The sequence below is a fragment of the Maylandia zebra genome, linkage group LG7, assembly GCF_041146795.1.
Source record: "Maylandia zebra isolate NMK-2024a linkage group LG7, Mzebra_GT3a, whole genome shotgun sequence".
Lineage (NCBI taxonomy): Eukaryota > Metazoa > Chordata > Actinopteri > Cichliformes > Cichlidae > Maylandia > Maylandia zebra.
The window spans coordinates 19,889,208-19,904,392 of NC_135173.1; the positions used below are offsets into that span (position 1 = coordinate 19,889,208).

Sequence of the window (15,185 nt, forward strand, 5' to 3'; positions counted from 1 at the left end):
ATTCACGGGGTGCTGTTCTCTGAATTCACAGTGCGGGAAAGGGATAGACGTTAGAGCAGTAACTCTTACAGTATGTTTTTATTGCGTTAAAGCATCGCCTTGTCATGAAACACTCCGCATACAGTTTTATCTTTGTATTAATGACCTCCTCGCATGCCAGTGAATATTTGTGAAAATATATACAACTAACACATTCAGACCCATGATGTTGAAATATCCTGATGCATTATGTACAGGGACAATTCCAAGTATGTAAAAATGTTTCTTCTTGTTGCTCTTGTTCACTGACATTACATATTGAATACTTTCTTGACTGCCTCTTTGTACTGCAGCATGCTGCTCTCGCTCTCCCCTTCGTTCTTCAGCCGTGTGACCGAGTCTTTATAGTCTTGAACGTCTTTCCTTCCCAGCAGCTGCTGTCGCACTTCTTCACCATCTCCCTCTCCTGCCACTTTCATGCGTAGGAGTACATCCAAGATATTCTTCTGAGACGGGCTGTCCTCCCAACTGTAGTCCTCCATGTCTGCCACAGTCTTCTCGGCCTCCCAGGCCTCAGTTTTCTAAAGAAAGAAAGAGAATAACATTTCTAACTTTAAACAAGCAAAACAAATGACCACAGGTTAAATTATGAAAAAGAAAAAGAAAGTTTGGATTTGTAATTCAAGCCACATTTTGATTGGAGTTCTGGTTCAGCTCTTCCCACTCTTTGAAGCTCCTCTCACAGAGATGGTATTTCCCATATGTAACTCTCCGTTTGCCGCCTGTCTCGTTCTCATCACATTCCCTGAAGAACAATACGACCCATTGTGCAGCAGCTTAAAGCAGGGCAGCAACAGGGTCCTGCTCGCAGGTGTTTGGAGGTTAATGACCATCATTAGCTACATATATGTATATTTGATCCCCATGCTGTCTCCAGCAAGTCCAGATCTAGTGACTGAAGAGCAATCAATACTTCAGAATAGGTAAGCAGCAGCTATTCTACTGTTAATCACAAGCATGAAGCAGTTCTTCAGCCTTGTGACTGAGTCTTAATGAATAATAGCTTTACATTTTTTGGAGTGGGTTTGCAGCTGACACACTGACGCTTTAACATTTTATTTTTCCACATTTAGAGATTAATACAAAATAAAACAATGCAAAGTGTTGTGATGTTTGCTGTATGCAATGCTCAGTAGTTTGATCAACAGGCAGGATATTTGATAGCTCACCAGTGGGTTAAATGCCCCCCAGTTTCTTGAAATGACAGGTGCTAGGCATGCGGGCACAAAAGCAGGCAGAGTGCCTCTTAGTGGTAAATGCGTGTGCATGTTGGAGGCAGCTTTGAGCGGTCAGCCCAAACGCTGGCCTGAATTAGCACACACTGGAATTAACAGGCAAAGTCCATCTCTCTGACTGAGGAGATATAATCACCTCGGTGGCTGCTAACAATTGGCCCCTTTGTGAGCTATCGTTACAACCTGATCAGTACGCCACTCTCACAGCTTCCACAAGCCTGCTGGACAAGCACTGTGCCTTCCATTGTGTGTTCAAAAGGGCAGTGGACAGTGTTTTGCTTCCTGGCTTTAACAGCCTTTTCTCAACTTAAACTGGCTAAGCCATGTCAGGAAGAGCTCCTAAAGGCAGAGGTTGCACAATCGTGCTCTTTTATGTGGCTGGCTGCAGATTCATGCCAACAGTGCCTAAGCACTGTTGGCCTGGTGGCACACCTCTCCGATGTGGCATGGTTTGCTTAATGTGAATGAGTATCAAGGTCAACACCTGAGAGGGGAGTCTGTTTTCTCCTCTTCTGTGGGTAAATGTCAACTGGACAATGCTGCTGTTTGCCATCCTTCTGCCCATTCAACTCTGCTACCTCCCTAATGGGCTTTAGTCTCTCAGATCGCTAAGCAAGATGGACAAGATTGCCCACAGTGAAAGGTGTGCCATGTTGCTAGTTGTACGTAAATGCCACCAAAGATGAAACGATATGAAAACATTTTCAGTTTTTGTGTAACTTGGTGTACCCCAGGCTTTGACCCAGTTTCTCTTCCTTACAAATGGCTTCTTGACAGCTGTCATTCGACTGAGACCATTTCTGAGGAGACTTCAGTGAACAATAGATGGACCAACTGAAGGGTCAAAAAATGTTTTGGGTCCGTGTCGGATGTTTGCTGGATTTTTTTCGTTTCTTAAGGACATGACCTTTAGATAATGTTCATCTGCTGTCGATAGTTTTTTAGGACACTTCTTGTTTTCTACTCTCCCATTTTCCTCAAATTTTTTTAGGGAAACACTGCACACCATGTCAAGATATGCCAAGTTTTAGTAGCTCTTGGGGAACCACCTCGTGGCTACAAAAATACTTTACATTTGTAGATGTAACTGCAGATTCAACTAAAGAAATGGGAACAAGTTAAGCAGTTTTGTGACATGCTGTTATTAACAAAGTGCCTAAAAATACAATTAAAATCAGTTGTTTGCTAATTATCTGTTATGTGTAGACACAGCAATGGTTTAGCCCCTTAAGTTACTTGACCTGTTGTGCTTGAATGATTCATATTCTATCAAAATTTAAACTAATGTCCTCATGTGTGGATCTGGCACAAAAAAAAAAAAAAAAAAAAAAAAAAAAAAAAGGTAATTCTTTGTTTTTACATTCATCAGGTCCCAATCAGCCCAAATAGCAAAGAGAAATTAAAAATGCATGCCATGAAAGAGTTCAGGTCTTAGGAGGTTATTAAAAAAGAAAATTTCCTTTGGAAGTGGTCTGAAAATTAGTGAAAAAGTAGCCAATACCCGAAGATTATTTTAAAGACCTTCAGAAATGCTGCAGAACTATTGCTCAGGATTACTTTTAAAAAATGTATAAGAAAGTCAAAATATAACGAAAGGGGGTTACTCAAGATCTCAGCACTGCATTTATTCCAATCTGGGGTGATCATGATATGATCATGACAAAGAAGGGATTTCATATGAAAAGAAGCTACAAATATAAAAATATTAGAAATCTGAAAAAGAAATGCCGTCAAAATAAGACTTCACTGGCTTTTCTGCTAAATGGTCTAAGGTACCAATTTGTTGGTATCTAGTGCAGGAGATACTGTTTTTTCTAAAATATTGAAGTTTTGCCTTTTGTCCTCATAAACCAAATATACAAGACAACACACAAAATCTCCCCCACATCAGCGCTGTGTTTATATTTCACATACCCACACTAAAAAGCAATTATTTTAAATTACATATCTTTTTATAATGGCAAAAAATAGATCAAGTAAGGACCCTCCGCTGATGAAGGCCCTGTGACACTTGTACATTGCATAGAGTGGTGCATTAGGTAAGACATCATGATGCATTTGAACTAAAACCTCTCCAGGGCAAATGCGTTAAAAGTGACAGCGGGTTGTAGAGGGTACGAGTAATGCCAGACAGCACCTGGCCTTTAAATGAATGGATGCTTGTTGAAAGAAGACAAAAGGTTAGAAAACAAAAAGAGAAACTCAAGTGGACGTAGAAAAGGAACAAATATCCCATCTAACACCAGGTAGAGTTGCGGAGTTGGGCCGAAGACTTTTACCATGGATATCCTGTTTGAAACTGTGAGTTCAGTAAGTCCGACTCACTCAGTTTACTGCTCCTTCAGTATTCAGTCACTGAGGCCAATTTATCGGACCTCCCTTCAGTTGACACAAGAACTAAGTTAGAGTGGAAGAAAAATGTACAACTTACCCAAGACTCGTGGTAGAGAACTGTGAGCAGATACATGGCATAGTCATAGTTCTGCTGTCTCAGCGGGCAGCTAGCAGAGAGGAGAAGAAAAAAAATGTACGAGGACATCAGTTTAATCTTCTTTTAACCCTATATTTTCAGGAAGAGGTGTTTACCTGTCAGTTTTGATGGTGAGGACATCTGTGTTTTTGCAGTATCTCTCGCCAAGGAGTTTGATCATTTTCTTCCTTGCATGGTCATCTAAGTTCAAACTGGACAGCTTTACCTTGAAAGTTGAAGATGTGAATAGATTACCACATAATTTAAATCTAGTCCTTCCGTGACACTTCACTAAATAAAGAGACGTTCACAACGAGATTAGGGCAAATGTGATGTGCTTATGTGCTATAATTCCACCATACATCTGTCTCTAAGGATTTAAGAATAAAACCTAAAGTCTGAACTGCAATATGTAATATTTATTTTTTTAACCTTTGCAAAGCTTAGACTGCGTGGATTAAAAAACCCCTATAATTTTTACAGATCAAACACATGCCGTGTCCCAGAATCACATAAGCTGCTTGTAGAGATGATAGATTTTACCTCCACTGCATTGTTTATGGCTCTGCTTTGAACAATGCAACATTACTCCATTTATAGGTAATACAAAGCACAGGTGAACATTTATTTTGTGCACTGCACTGAGGTACTGCTGTTACAAACATGCACAGAGCTGCTACAATGGTTGAGACTATGTGTCCAGCATAAATAAACCTCTGTCACAGAATTGATTTCCAGGATTTTCCTCCTATAAAATATTAAACCACAAATCAAAAATAGAAAATATATGTTAATTCAAATATTGATGCCCCCCACCCCTCTTACAAATAAGGGCTTAGTCAACTTGTTCTAGATTTGGAATCTAACTGTGTGAGATTTGCCCTTCAATCTATCTCCCTGCCTAATCCACCTGGATTACTGTTTAATTCCTACCTTGCTGATATAATCTAAGGCAATGTGTCAGGAGCAGATGGCTGGCGATTAATGGTAAAAAAAACAAAACAAAAAAAAGCCAAACCCAAAACATTCCAGTCTGGGAAAGAAATCGCACATTTGTCAAAGGCAGTTTGTGATGCAAAGCAGGATTTCTTTGGCACTTTTTGGAGTTAAAATGACTACAGGCAGTGTGATAGAATGGGACAAGGAAACAACAGCTTTGTTTGTCAAGGTTCAGCTGAAGGAAGTTGTGTTTTTCTCTCCTCTACCCTTAACATCACCCTGTAAAATAGAACACAGGCCCAGTAACTTCACAATTAAGAGGGCATTATTTATTACATTTAATTGATTCTTGCAGTTAAGTTAAAGAGACGTGCATTTCCATGTATGGTCCTGCTCATAGGGAAGGATTGCATATTGATGGATTAGTTTTGGGAGGGGGATTAAAAAGAATATTAAAATGTCTCAGCAAATATTATTTTTAAAAAAAATGTTGTTACTTCTTTTATTGAAAACTAAAAAGTTGCCAAAAACCCCATAACAATTAACAAGAATATTGACAGAGCCTTGGCACAGGAAATATAAAGTAATGACCAAAGACTAATCTCTCTGTTGACTCAATAGCATCATTTTGCAGATTTTAGGTCACTAGACGATGAAGATCTTTCTAGGAAGTCAGACAGACACGATGTCAGCTGGTGATTATGTATCCCAGTAAATCTTTAATCTCATTTTACATGTGAGGTTTTTGATCACCTGTACATTAACAAAACCCAGTTAAAGTCAGCATCAAGTAAAAATGGCAAAACTCACTCTGAGATGGACGATACGAGCTGAAGGGTTTCTGAGAGAAGGGCCAGCGGACACATACTCTTTGCTCTCTAATTTAATGGGGAAATGCTCATCACACTTGGTATCAGTCTCCAAGGCAGAGGGCCACTCTGTACAGAAAGCTGATAGCACAGAAAGGCATTTAAATGTGCTGCTGAACAATAATGAAAGAAAGAAACTGCTTTTCTCTAACTAGATTAGTAAAATATGAACTTACGTTTCAGAGCTTCACAGTGTTTCTTAATGGCTGCTGGTGTCAAATGTAGAAAGTTTGGTATCTGAAACAGAGAAAAAGAGAAACGTGACAAACTTTCCCTCTCTTGATTTCACTCTCTTGGCAAACTTAAATCAGCAAGTCTACAAACTGTGAAAAAGTATTTGCCCACTACCTGATTTCTTTGTTCTTTTGCATATTTGCCACACTTACATGCTTTAGATCAAACAATATTAGTCAAAGATAACCAGAGTAAATACAAAATGTCATTTTTAAATTTGGGTGTGGGTAAGTTGGGTTAACTTGAACAGAACCTTTCTGACAAAGTGAAGCAGGCTAAAAAAACAAACAAAAAATAAAACAAACCACAGTTAAAGTCATCCACAAATGGAGAATAACCCAAGAGTGACTGGCCTATAAACATGTCCAAGAGTCCATCAACGACTCATCCAGGGGGTCACAAAATAACCCAGAACAAGACTTAAAGAACTACAGTTCTCACTTGGTTCAGTTAAGGTCAGTGTTCATGATTCAACAATAAGAAAGAGACCAAAAAAACGAGTTACAAGGTGAAAACCACAGCTGACCAAAAAGAACACAAACCCTGGTCTCATCTGCTGAAAAAAACAAAACATCTCCATGAACCCAAAGGACTTTTGGGAAAATATTCTGTAGACTGACAATACACAGGTGGAACCTTTTAGAAGGTTCGAGTCCTGTTACATCTGGCATAAAACTAACACAGCACTTCATTAAAAGAACATCAGACCAACTGTCAAGCATGGTGGTGGTATTGTGATGATGTGTGGCTGTTTTGCTACATCAGAACCTGGACGTCTTATTGAAATTGATGGAATCATGAATTCTGCTCTCTATCAGAAAATCATGAAGGAGTTTGTCTGGATACTTGAGGGTGCATGGGAGTTTGCCCAACCAGTCTACATGTGTTTTGTGGACTTGGAGAAGGCATTCGACCGTGTCCCTCTGGGTGTCCTGTGGGAGGTGTTGCAGGAATATGGGGTGTCTGGCCCATTGCTACGGGCCATTCGATCCCTATACAACCGTTGCAAGAGCTTGGTTCGCATTGCCGGCAATAAGTCGGACTCGTTCCCGGTGGGTGATGGGCTCCGCCAGGGCTGCCCTTTGTCTCCGGTTCTGTTCATAATTTTTATGGACAGGATTTCTAGGCGCAGCCAAGTGGCGGAGGGCTTTCGCTTTGGTGGCCTCAGAATCTCATCTCTGATCTTTGCAGATGATGTGGTTCTGTTGGCTTCATCGGGTGAGGGCCTACAGCTCGCACTGGAACGGTTCGCAGCCGAGTGTGAAGCAGCGGGAATGAGGATCAGCACCTCCAAATCTGAGGCCATGGTTCTCAGCCGGAAAAGGGTGGAGTGCCCACTCCGGGTCGGGGATGAGTTCCTGCCCCAAGTGGAGGAGTTCAAGTATCTCGGGGTCTTGTTCGCGAGTGATGGGAGAAGGGAGCCAGAGATCGACAGACGGATTGGGGCTGCAGCTGCAGTAATGCGGACGCTGCACCGGTCCGTCGTGGTGAAGAGGGAGCTGAGTGTAAAAGCGAAGCTCTCAATTTACCGGTCGGTCTACGTCCCTACCCTCACCTATGGCCACGAGCTGTGGGTAGTGACCGAAAGAACGAGATCGCGGATACAAGCGGCAGAAATGAGCTTCCTCCGAAGGGTGGCTGGCCTCGCCCTTAGAGATAGGGTGAGAAGTTCGGCCATCCGGGAGGGGCTCAGAGTAGAGCAGCTGCTGCTCCACATCGAAAGGAGCCAGCTGAGGTGGTTCGGGCATCTGACAAGGATGCCCCCTGGGCGCCTCCTGGGTGAGGTGTTCCAGGCATGTCCCACCGGGAGGAGGCCCCGGGGCAGACCCAGGACACGCTGGAGAGATTATATCTCTCGGCTGGCCTGGGAACGCTTTGGTATTCCCCCGGATAAGCTGGAGGAGGTGGCTGGGGAGAGGGAGGTCTGGGCCTCTTTGCTTAGGCTGCTGCCCCCGCGACCCGGCCCCGGACAAAGCGGATGAGGATGGATGGATGGATGGAGTTTGTCTGGCCTTCAGTTTGTTTTTTACTTCTCATCCGTAAATAATCTGCTCTTTCACGTGATTCAGTTTATTTTGAAAAGTCTCAACAGGATCTTGAGCTTTATTGTGAAAAGTTTATGTTGAAAATAAACAAGCGGACACGCGACGGTCTTACCGTCGCTGTTGCTAACGACAATGCATAAAAACAGGCGCTTGTCCATCCATAGTGTGGTTATATAAAATATAAGAGAAAGAGAGAACTTTAAGAAATTAATATAGCCACTACAGTGACCATCAAAACGATGAAAAAATATTGCCGTAAACAGTTTATTTTGCGACCGCACAAAACAAACGATTGCGTAAAATGAAACTATAGACGTTTTTATATCGTCATCCGATGTATTTCGTTATATCGAACAGCCCTAGTATGTCACATTATATTTGCACACACACTAGAATAGATTTCTTTACCGCCAAGTCTGAGCTCCTTAGAACAGCTGAGTATGATCTGCATGATACAATCTACGTCCAAACTATCATTCATCTATAGATGACAAACAGTTCATGACCTTTACAACAGAGCTTAAATTATATTCAGACATAAACATCACCCATTTCACGTGAGTGTTCAAAAGCAAATCTCTGGGGCTGCATCAGCTGATTTGCAAGCAAGTGGGGCGCCAGAAAGTATGTGTTAAGAAGTTAGAACATCAACAAAAAGCTGAAAGATGCAGTTGAAAGCAGTTTACTGATAAAACATGAGCATGGTAACAAGAAAAGCCAGATGCTTTGATTTTAAACCACTGAGTTGGTACAGATGTTTAAAAAAGGTGATTTTTCTTGGTTTACTTTGTTTTATTAGGCATTCCCATATTTGTTTGAAAGATTAAAGAAATCTTTATTGCGAATGAGTAAAAACCGTTTTGAGGCACTTTAACCTCCATCTATCTGTAAATGAACACAAGCCTTCGAATTTCTCCCAGATGTAAGAGCTACAAAATGAATTCAGCATTAGCTGCTGCCATTAGTAAAGATCACATGAACCACAGACGGGCCAGTGACAATGAACAAAAAGAATATCAGCTAACACCAATGTTTGGCCAATAAATCAAGTCATCCATTATAACTTATTTTTTGAACTGAGGAATCGGGGACCACCAACTGAACTGACAGAGGCAGTGAGAGTCGATTTCAATCAAATATAACTCGTTAACAAATGCCAGACACAAAAGATAACTTCAATAAAAATAAATAAATAAATAAAAGTGGAGCCTCACTGTGTGGAGTTTCCATATTCTACCTGCGCCTGTGGAGTTCTCTCCTGGTATTTAATCTTCCTCCCACAGTACAAGGACATGCACATAACAGTATTTGGCAATACTAAATTGCTGTAGGTATGAATGGCTGTCTGTCAGGCCTGCACGGGAATGACCACTAAAGCCTGATGTTATCAGTCCATATTAGCTTTGTCCCAATAAATTGGTATTGGCATTTACAATGGCCAAAAATGAAAATTTAAAAAGTAAAAGAGGTGGGAATAAGCATTGATGTGTCATAGTTTGTCCATTAGGGGGCACTCTGTAACTTCCCTGTTTTTAAACTGCATCGTTATGTTATCTAGAGATGAATTATATATATCTATGCAATATAATATATTAAACAAACGTTATGACTAGCTATATATATCTTTTGTGCGTCTGAAACAAAGGAAAAAAATATCGGCCAATATATTAGAATATTGGAATTTTTAAATCATCAAATATCGGTATCAGTCTGGAAAAAAAAAACTATACTGATCAGTTCCACTGTCTGCCTGTCCAGGATGTAACCCACCCCTTGCCCTATGACAGCTGGGATGTAACCCACCCCTTGCCCTATGACAGCTGGGACAAGTTCCAGCTCCTTTGCGACGCTGAATTAGATAAGCTGAAGATGACGGCTGAATGGATGATTTATACCCTTTTCTCCTACTGAAAGCACATCATTATGCTCACTGATCCACCACAACACTCCGCTTGCAGAGGGAGGCCACTAAAGTGATGATAAACAAAGGCCCTCTAAATTCTATTCTTTTGAATAGAATATATCAAAACCGAGTTCAAACCATCTTCACCCTTAACCCCTGTTGGAGGTGTTACGTGTTTGTTCTGATTTAATTAATGGAGGATGTTGGAGTAGCAGAACAGAATTTGAACACGTGACAGTGCTAACCACTACATCACTGTGGTGCCCCTAAATACAGATATCTTCTGTTTTTAAAATTTTATTGGTGGAACTTTTTGCTCATTCTCCACATATTCATGTTTTTGCTATTATGATCTACTTGCACATTTTCAGATCTGCATAAATAAAAGCTTGGAAAAAACAAAAAAAATCTTATTGTACAAATCATATTAAGAGGATCCATAAAGTGTATATTAGAATAAGTTGGTTGAACCCAACCTTTCAAGATAAAAGGTCTGGATCTGAAAGATAAGCAAACCAAATATGGTTTAAGGCTTTAAATATGTATAAATATGTTTAAAATTATATAAAAAGGTTGAGTTTCTTAATGCCCCTAAAAATGGATTGCTCATCTTTTCATTCATAAAGTAAAACACAAACATATAGATGCTATCCAATGTAAATGCTGGAAACTGTAAGGTATATAATATATAAATCTATGGGCCAAAATGTTGGACAGCAGTTACAGAAATATCTACATCCCAGAAAATAGAAGTGACACATTTCAAACACAGAATCCTTATAATGCTCTAGATAAAAACATTCAGCACTGAATTGTTCAGAATACGCTGCTTTTAAAGGGCATGTAAACAAAGTGAAAAACAAAATCCGCTTGATCCTTTTGAGTGAAGGATATTATAAGACAAACAATTATATAAATTATCCTATACTGACACCAAAGTAAACTTAATGGTTCACAGTCGTGGCAAACGATTACACAAAAACCCATCTATGACTTATAATTAAAAAAGAAAAAAACAAATCACCAAGCGTAACCAAGGGACATACAGCAGTTTAGCTCCTCATGATGAGCTGAGAGAATGAAATCAATATTGTTATGCTGCAGATATCCAGCTGTGATGGGTGAAACTAGCGGATCTGCAAGTGGCTTGAGTCCAGATAGAGCAGCTGGTGTCTGGACATAGCAGCTCAGTAATCCGGGCACAGAGATACAGCGACTAAAGCCATGCAGGAGAGCAAAAAGGGCTCAACTGGAACTGCAGGAGCACTCGCCAGCTTCAATTAACTCAAACCATCAAAGATAAACAAAGAGAATACATCCAGATACAGCCCAGAGTCAAACGTGTGCAGCTAAATGTTGTGTAAATAATCATTCAGTTCATCACAAAACCATTTGTTCTGTCATTCTTTATCAGATTAATTCATACTTTGTGCATATTTATCACTTTATCTGAGGAGAAAATGTTGTTTTCTTTAGGGCCTCTTTAGGGCATGCTGGAAGTAATGAGGTCTGACCTTGATTAGCTCCAAATTGCCTTTCTTCTCTGGAGGAATGCCCCCCTTCACAGGGTACCCCATCCTCAAAGGGAGGGGGACGGATCCTGGCCTGAAGGGCGCGGCCGATGGATAAACTGCAGTCCAGTCCTGATCCACTGGCATCTTTCCTGTCCTGGGCTCCCCTGCCTTTAACCCCACACAGAGTGCAAAGGAAACCATGAGGGAAAAAAATCGTGCCTGTGTGTGTCTTTATGTATTGTTTTTTTGTGGTGGTTGTTGTATAGCCACAATGGCAACTTTTTATCGTATCATTCAAAGTGCATGCATTGTGTTACACTCAGTTTTGATAAAAGCTGCACACTCACTTCTCTTCTGGGCCTTCGAACAAAGGGTCCTCTACCACCTCTGTCTGGAAGGCCTAAAATAAAGTATCATATACATTATATTTTTATGAAAACACTCAAATAGAGTAAATGTCACAACGTTGTTAAACATTAGACTACATCTAGCAACTTTATCTGTGATCACACACTCTTAACAAACAGTAGGTTGTGTATTGTATGCAGGACCTTTGTTTCACTTTTGCTTTTTTGCTCTTAATTCAGTTTGTCAATGCACAGATAAATAAACCACTGTAAACCAAGAACTCAGTTAACTTTGCTTTTAAATAAATTTAGTATATGTATTTCTTATATGGATAAAGTAAATGTGTAGCATTCATTTAATTGTTAAGTAATAAATATCAAATGAAAAAGGTGTTTGACTGAGTTAAACACCTAAAAATTATTCTTATTATCACTCTACATGTATGTAAATGATGTACTTGAATATAACTTGTTATTATAATGAACATAACAAAATAAAAACAAAATGAGTAAACTATACTGAAGAAGTATCCCATGCCAACATGTTCTCATCAGTCTGAAAAGCTATCATTTTAAATAGCTATATATAGCACTATTATCACACTAACCTTCAAAACAATCTACCTTGAAGAGGAGGTCAGAGGTCAAATGTGACAATTTGTTAAAATCTTTATACAGCACTTGCTATACATTGACAACACATACCACACTTGTAAGATTCAGTTCTTGCATTATAATGCTTTTTCTCAATTTTTGATCAATAAATCATTAAGTTGACCTTGAAGACATTGATGGATTAACATGTCTCTGCTCTACACACCTACAAAGTTTTATCAAAATCCATTCAAAACCTTTCAAACTACCGTGTTTACAGACAGACTGCCATGCAAACGCTACCAAAAACATAACCTCGTTGGCAGAGGTAATTAAAGTTTAGGACCATCTTTTGCTGCTACTTTAACTATTATTTTATCTCTTCTTTCCCCTTAGCCCCACAATGTATCCTAGCAGGTGGCTGCCACTCCCTTAGCCTGGGTCTACTCTTCCTGTTAAAAGGGAGTTCTTTCTTCCCACTCTTGCAAAGCACTTGCTCATAGTAGGGCTGGGCGATATATCGAGTTTTTAAAAAATATCGATATATTTTCATACGAGATATAAGATGTGACAATATCGTTTATATCGATATAGTCTATGTTACGTTATAATTATACTTGTGGAGCCCAGGTTTGCCTCTCTTTCGTCCACTTATGTCTCTACGCAACGTTACTCGGCCTCGCCTCTCCTTCACTGAACACAACTCCCCCTCCCCCATAGCTTCACCTGCAGGCAATGACAAGATGAAAGAGGAAAATCTCCGTTAGCGAGTTACCTCGGATCGACCCGTGCGTGGGGCTGGACGGTGTCAACGTGTTAGCGAGCTAACCGCGCTAACGACATGCAGCCAGGAGGGGCTATATCGAGATATGAATTTTGGGTAATATCGCCCAGCCCTAGCTCATAGCAGCTTGCCTGATTGTTGAGATTCTCTCTCTATTAATTGTAAGGTCTTTGCCTTGCAATATAAAGCACCTTGGTGAAACCATTATTGACAGATGGAGCTATATAAACAAATATAGAATCTAGTTTTTACTTTTATTTTTGGTTAATTTGATTTTGGTTAACTGAAACGTTCTTTTCAAATTTACCTTTACTTTTTTGGTTTTAGTTAACTAGCCTTGGCATTACTTTCTTTTCTCAGGAGTGGAATGAAAAATTGGATAAAGGAGCCTTCGTTCATAGACCGTCTATAAGTATCTGTCTTTGTAGGGCTGCTCAATTAATCGAATTTTAATCACGATTACGATCTGGGCTTTCAACGATCATTAAAAATGACTGAGCCGATTATTAGCCCCTCCCTCGTACTTTACTCTCGCGCTGCTCCGTGTGGCAAATCGAGCGCACCTCTCTGCATTTCGAACACGTGTCACAACAATTAAGAGCAGCGGTCCCCAACCTTTTTGCCACGGACCTGTTTATGCCCGACAATATTTTCATTGACCGACCTTTAAGGTGCCGCAGATAAATACAACAAAATAAAACTAGTACCGGTACCGAAAACATTATTACTAACACACATGAAAAGACCAAGGAAAACCGAGTAAACGATAAAAACGATAACAAAATAACGCTGAAAACCGATAAAAACCCTGAAAACTATACATTTCACACCTGAGCCTCAACTCTCGCGGCCCGGTACCAAACGACTCGCGGACCGGTACCGGTCCGAGGCCCGGGGGTTGGGGACCACTGATTAAGGGGACCCGAGGGAAGCGGAAGCTCGGAAAGCTAAGCAGAAGTTATTTGGAGAGGAGAGTGACTGCCGCTGGTTGAAAAGAGGTAAAAAAAAAAAAAACTAAAAAAAAACTTCAGTGGTGTGGAAACATTATGGGTTCGCGGAGTCAGACGTGGATCAAGTAGACATAGTGTGTAAACTCTGCTACAGTGTCATAGCTGCACCACAGAGCAACACTGCAAAGTTCACTAAACATAGATGTTTACATTTTTCATTTATTTTTTATATTGCAAACATTTGCACTGTTATCAGTATTTGCACACTATTTTATGACAATCTTATTCAGCCATTATTCAGCCATTATTCAATACATTGTTATTGTTAAATAAATATCGTCAAATAATCGAGATCTCAATTTCAGTGAAAATAATCGTGATTATCATTTTTGCCATAATCGAGCAGCCCTATGTCTTTGTACTTCTGCTGCTACTGTGCCTACACATCTTTTTGCGAGAGCAATGGAGAGTTTTTTCTTGTAATGATGATCTGCCATAATTTACAGCAAGTGTCTATCTTTCGGTTGATTGTGATGAGCAGTGTGGTCACTGACAGCCCAGGTAGTGACACATGGTGAAGCAAAAACAGATATAGGAAGCTCAAAAGGACATCAAAGACTTTCAACAACCCAGACATGGTCACCAGACAAATCCGCTTTTCGTTTAACTAGTCACCTAAGTTTGGATGCTACAGAAGTCTACACAGGATATTCTATAGCTACTCTTGTTAATAACAGCACTTCATGCAGTTAGCTTAGCTTGCAGCTATGGTTTTGAATTGGCATAAATTCCCTTATAGCGACAGTGAAACTCACCTTTATTTCCAGAAGAAGAATTTATAGACAGAGCCGTTGCATATGTGGCTTTACCGGATCGTTTATTGAATCCAAGGAGAGGGATATTTATTCGACCTAGGGACAGAAATGTCTTGCTTGTGCGTGAAGCCATGTTTTCTCAGTGAACTACGGAAGCCAGCGAGGGACGGTCAAACCCGATTGCGAAGCTTTTTACTCAGCGCGGAGCAGCACAGGCGCAGTTAAGCGTTTAGATAAGAACACGTGTGAAACGGCTCACCGCGTGTCGTAAACACTGGTTTATCTGGTAGGTGATACTTTAACAAAGCAGTCATAATAAGATACTACTACAATGTTAATGGAGGTACTCCTGTTTCTTTGTGAGTCAAGTGAGAGGACTCTGCCAGCTGCTGCTTTTTGAAACATAGGGTGCGTTCAAAGACCGTTTGAAAATATTAATTAGAAAGT

General features: G+C 40.3%; 2 protein-coding genes across 2 annotated transcripts in view; one reads left to right on the top strand and one right to left on the bottom strand.

The window, feature by feature from the left end:
• Positions 1 to 59: 59 nt before the first annotated feature.
• mrps35 (mitochondrial ribosomal protein S35) lies at positions 60 to 15,097 on the bottom strand. The gene is made up of 8 exons (XM_004563818.4): positions 14,739 to 15,097; positions 11,596 to 11,648; positions 11,249 to 11,416; positions 5,729 to 5,789; positions 5,494 to 5,633; positions 3,861 to 3,970; positions 3,706 to 3,775; positions 60 to 560 (listed from the first exon to the last, which is right to left on the bottom strand). Exons 1-8 carry the CDS (start codon positions 14,869 to 14,871, stop codon positions 291 to 293), a joined length of 1,005 nt encoding a protein of 334 aa, XP_004563875.3. The 5' UTR covers positions 14,872 to 15,097; the 3' UTR covers positions 60 to 290.
• The window catches only part of kcnq1.2 (potassium voltage-gated channel, KQT-like subfamily, member 1.2), a 190,193-nt gene continuing 189,941 nt past the window's right edge, over positions 14,934 to 15,185 (top strand). The window contains exon 1 of the mRNA XM_004563817.2: positions 14,934 to 15,024. The gene's annotated coding sequence lies outside the window, so the exon portion shown is untranslated. The remainder of the gene's footprint in view (positions 15,025 to 15,185) is intronic.

Bases quoted from the DNA above. Each gene is read 5' to 3' on its own strand.
- mrps35 (XM_004563818.4), bottom strand. From the start codon at position 14,871: ATGGCTTCACGCACAAGCAAGACATTTCTGTCCCTAGGTCGAATAAAT. The intron at 11,417-11,595 runs GTGAGTGTGCAG...GTGGGGTTAAAG, and splicing joins TTCGAAGGCCCAGAAGAGAA to GCAGGGGAGCCCAGGACAGG. The intron at 5,790-11,248 runs GTCAGACCTCAT...TCTCTGTTTCAG, and splicing joins GCAATTTGGAGCTAATCAAG to ATACCAAACTTTCTACATTT.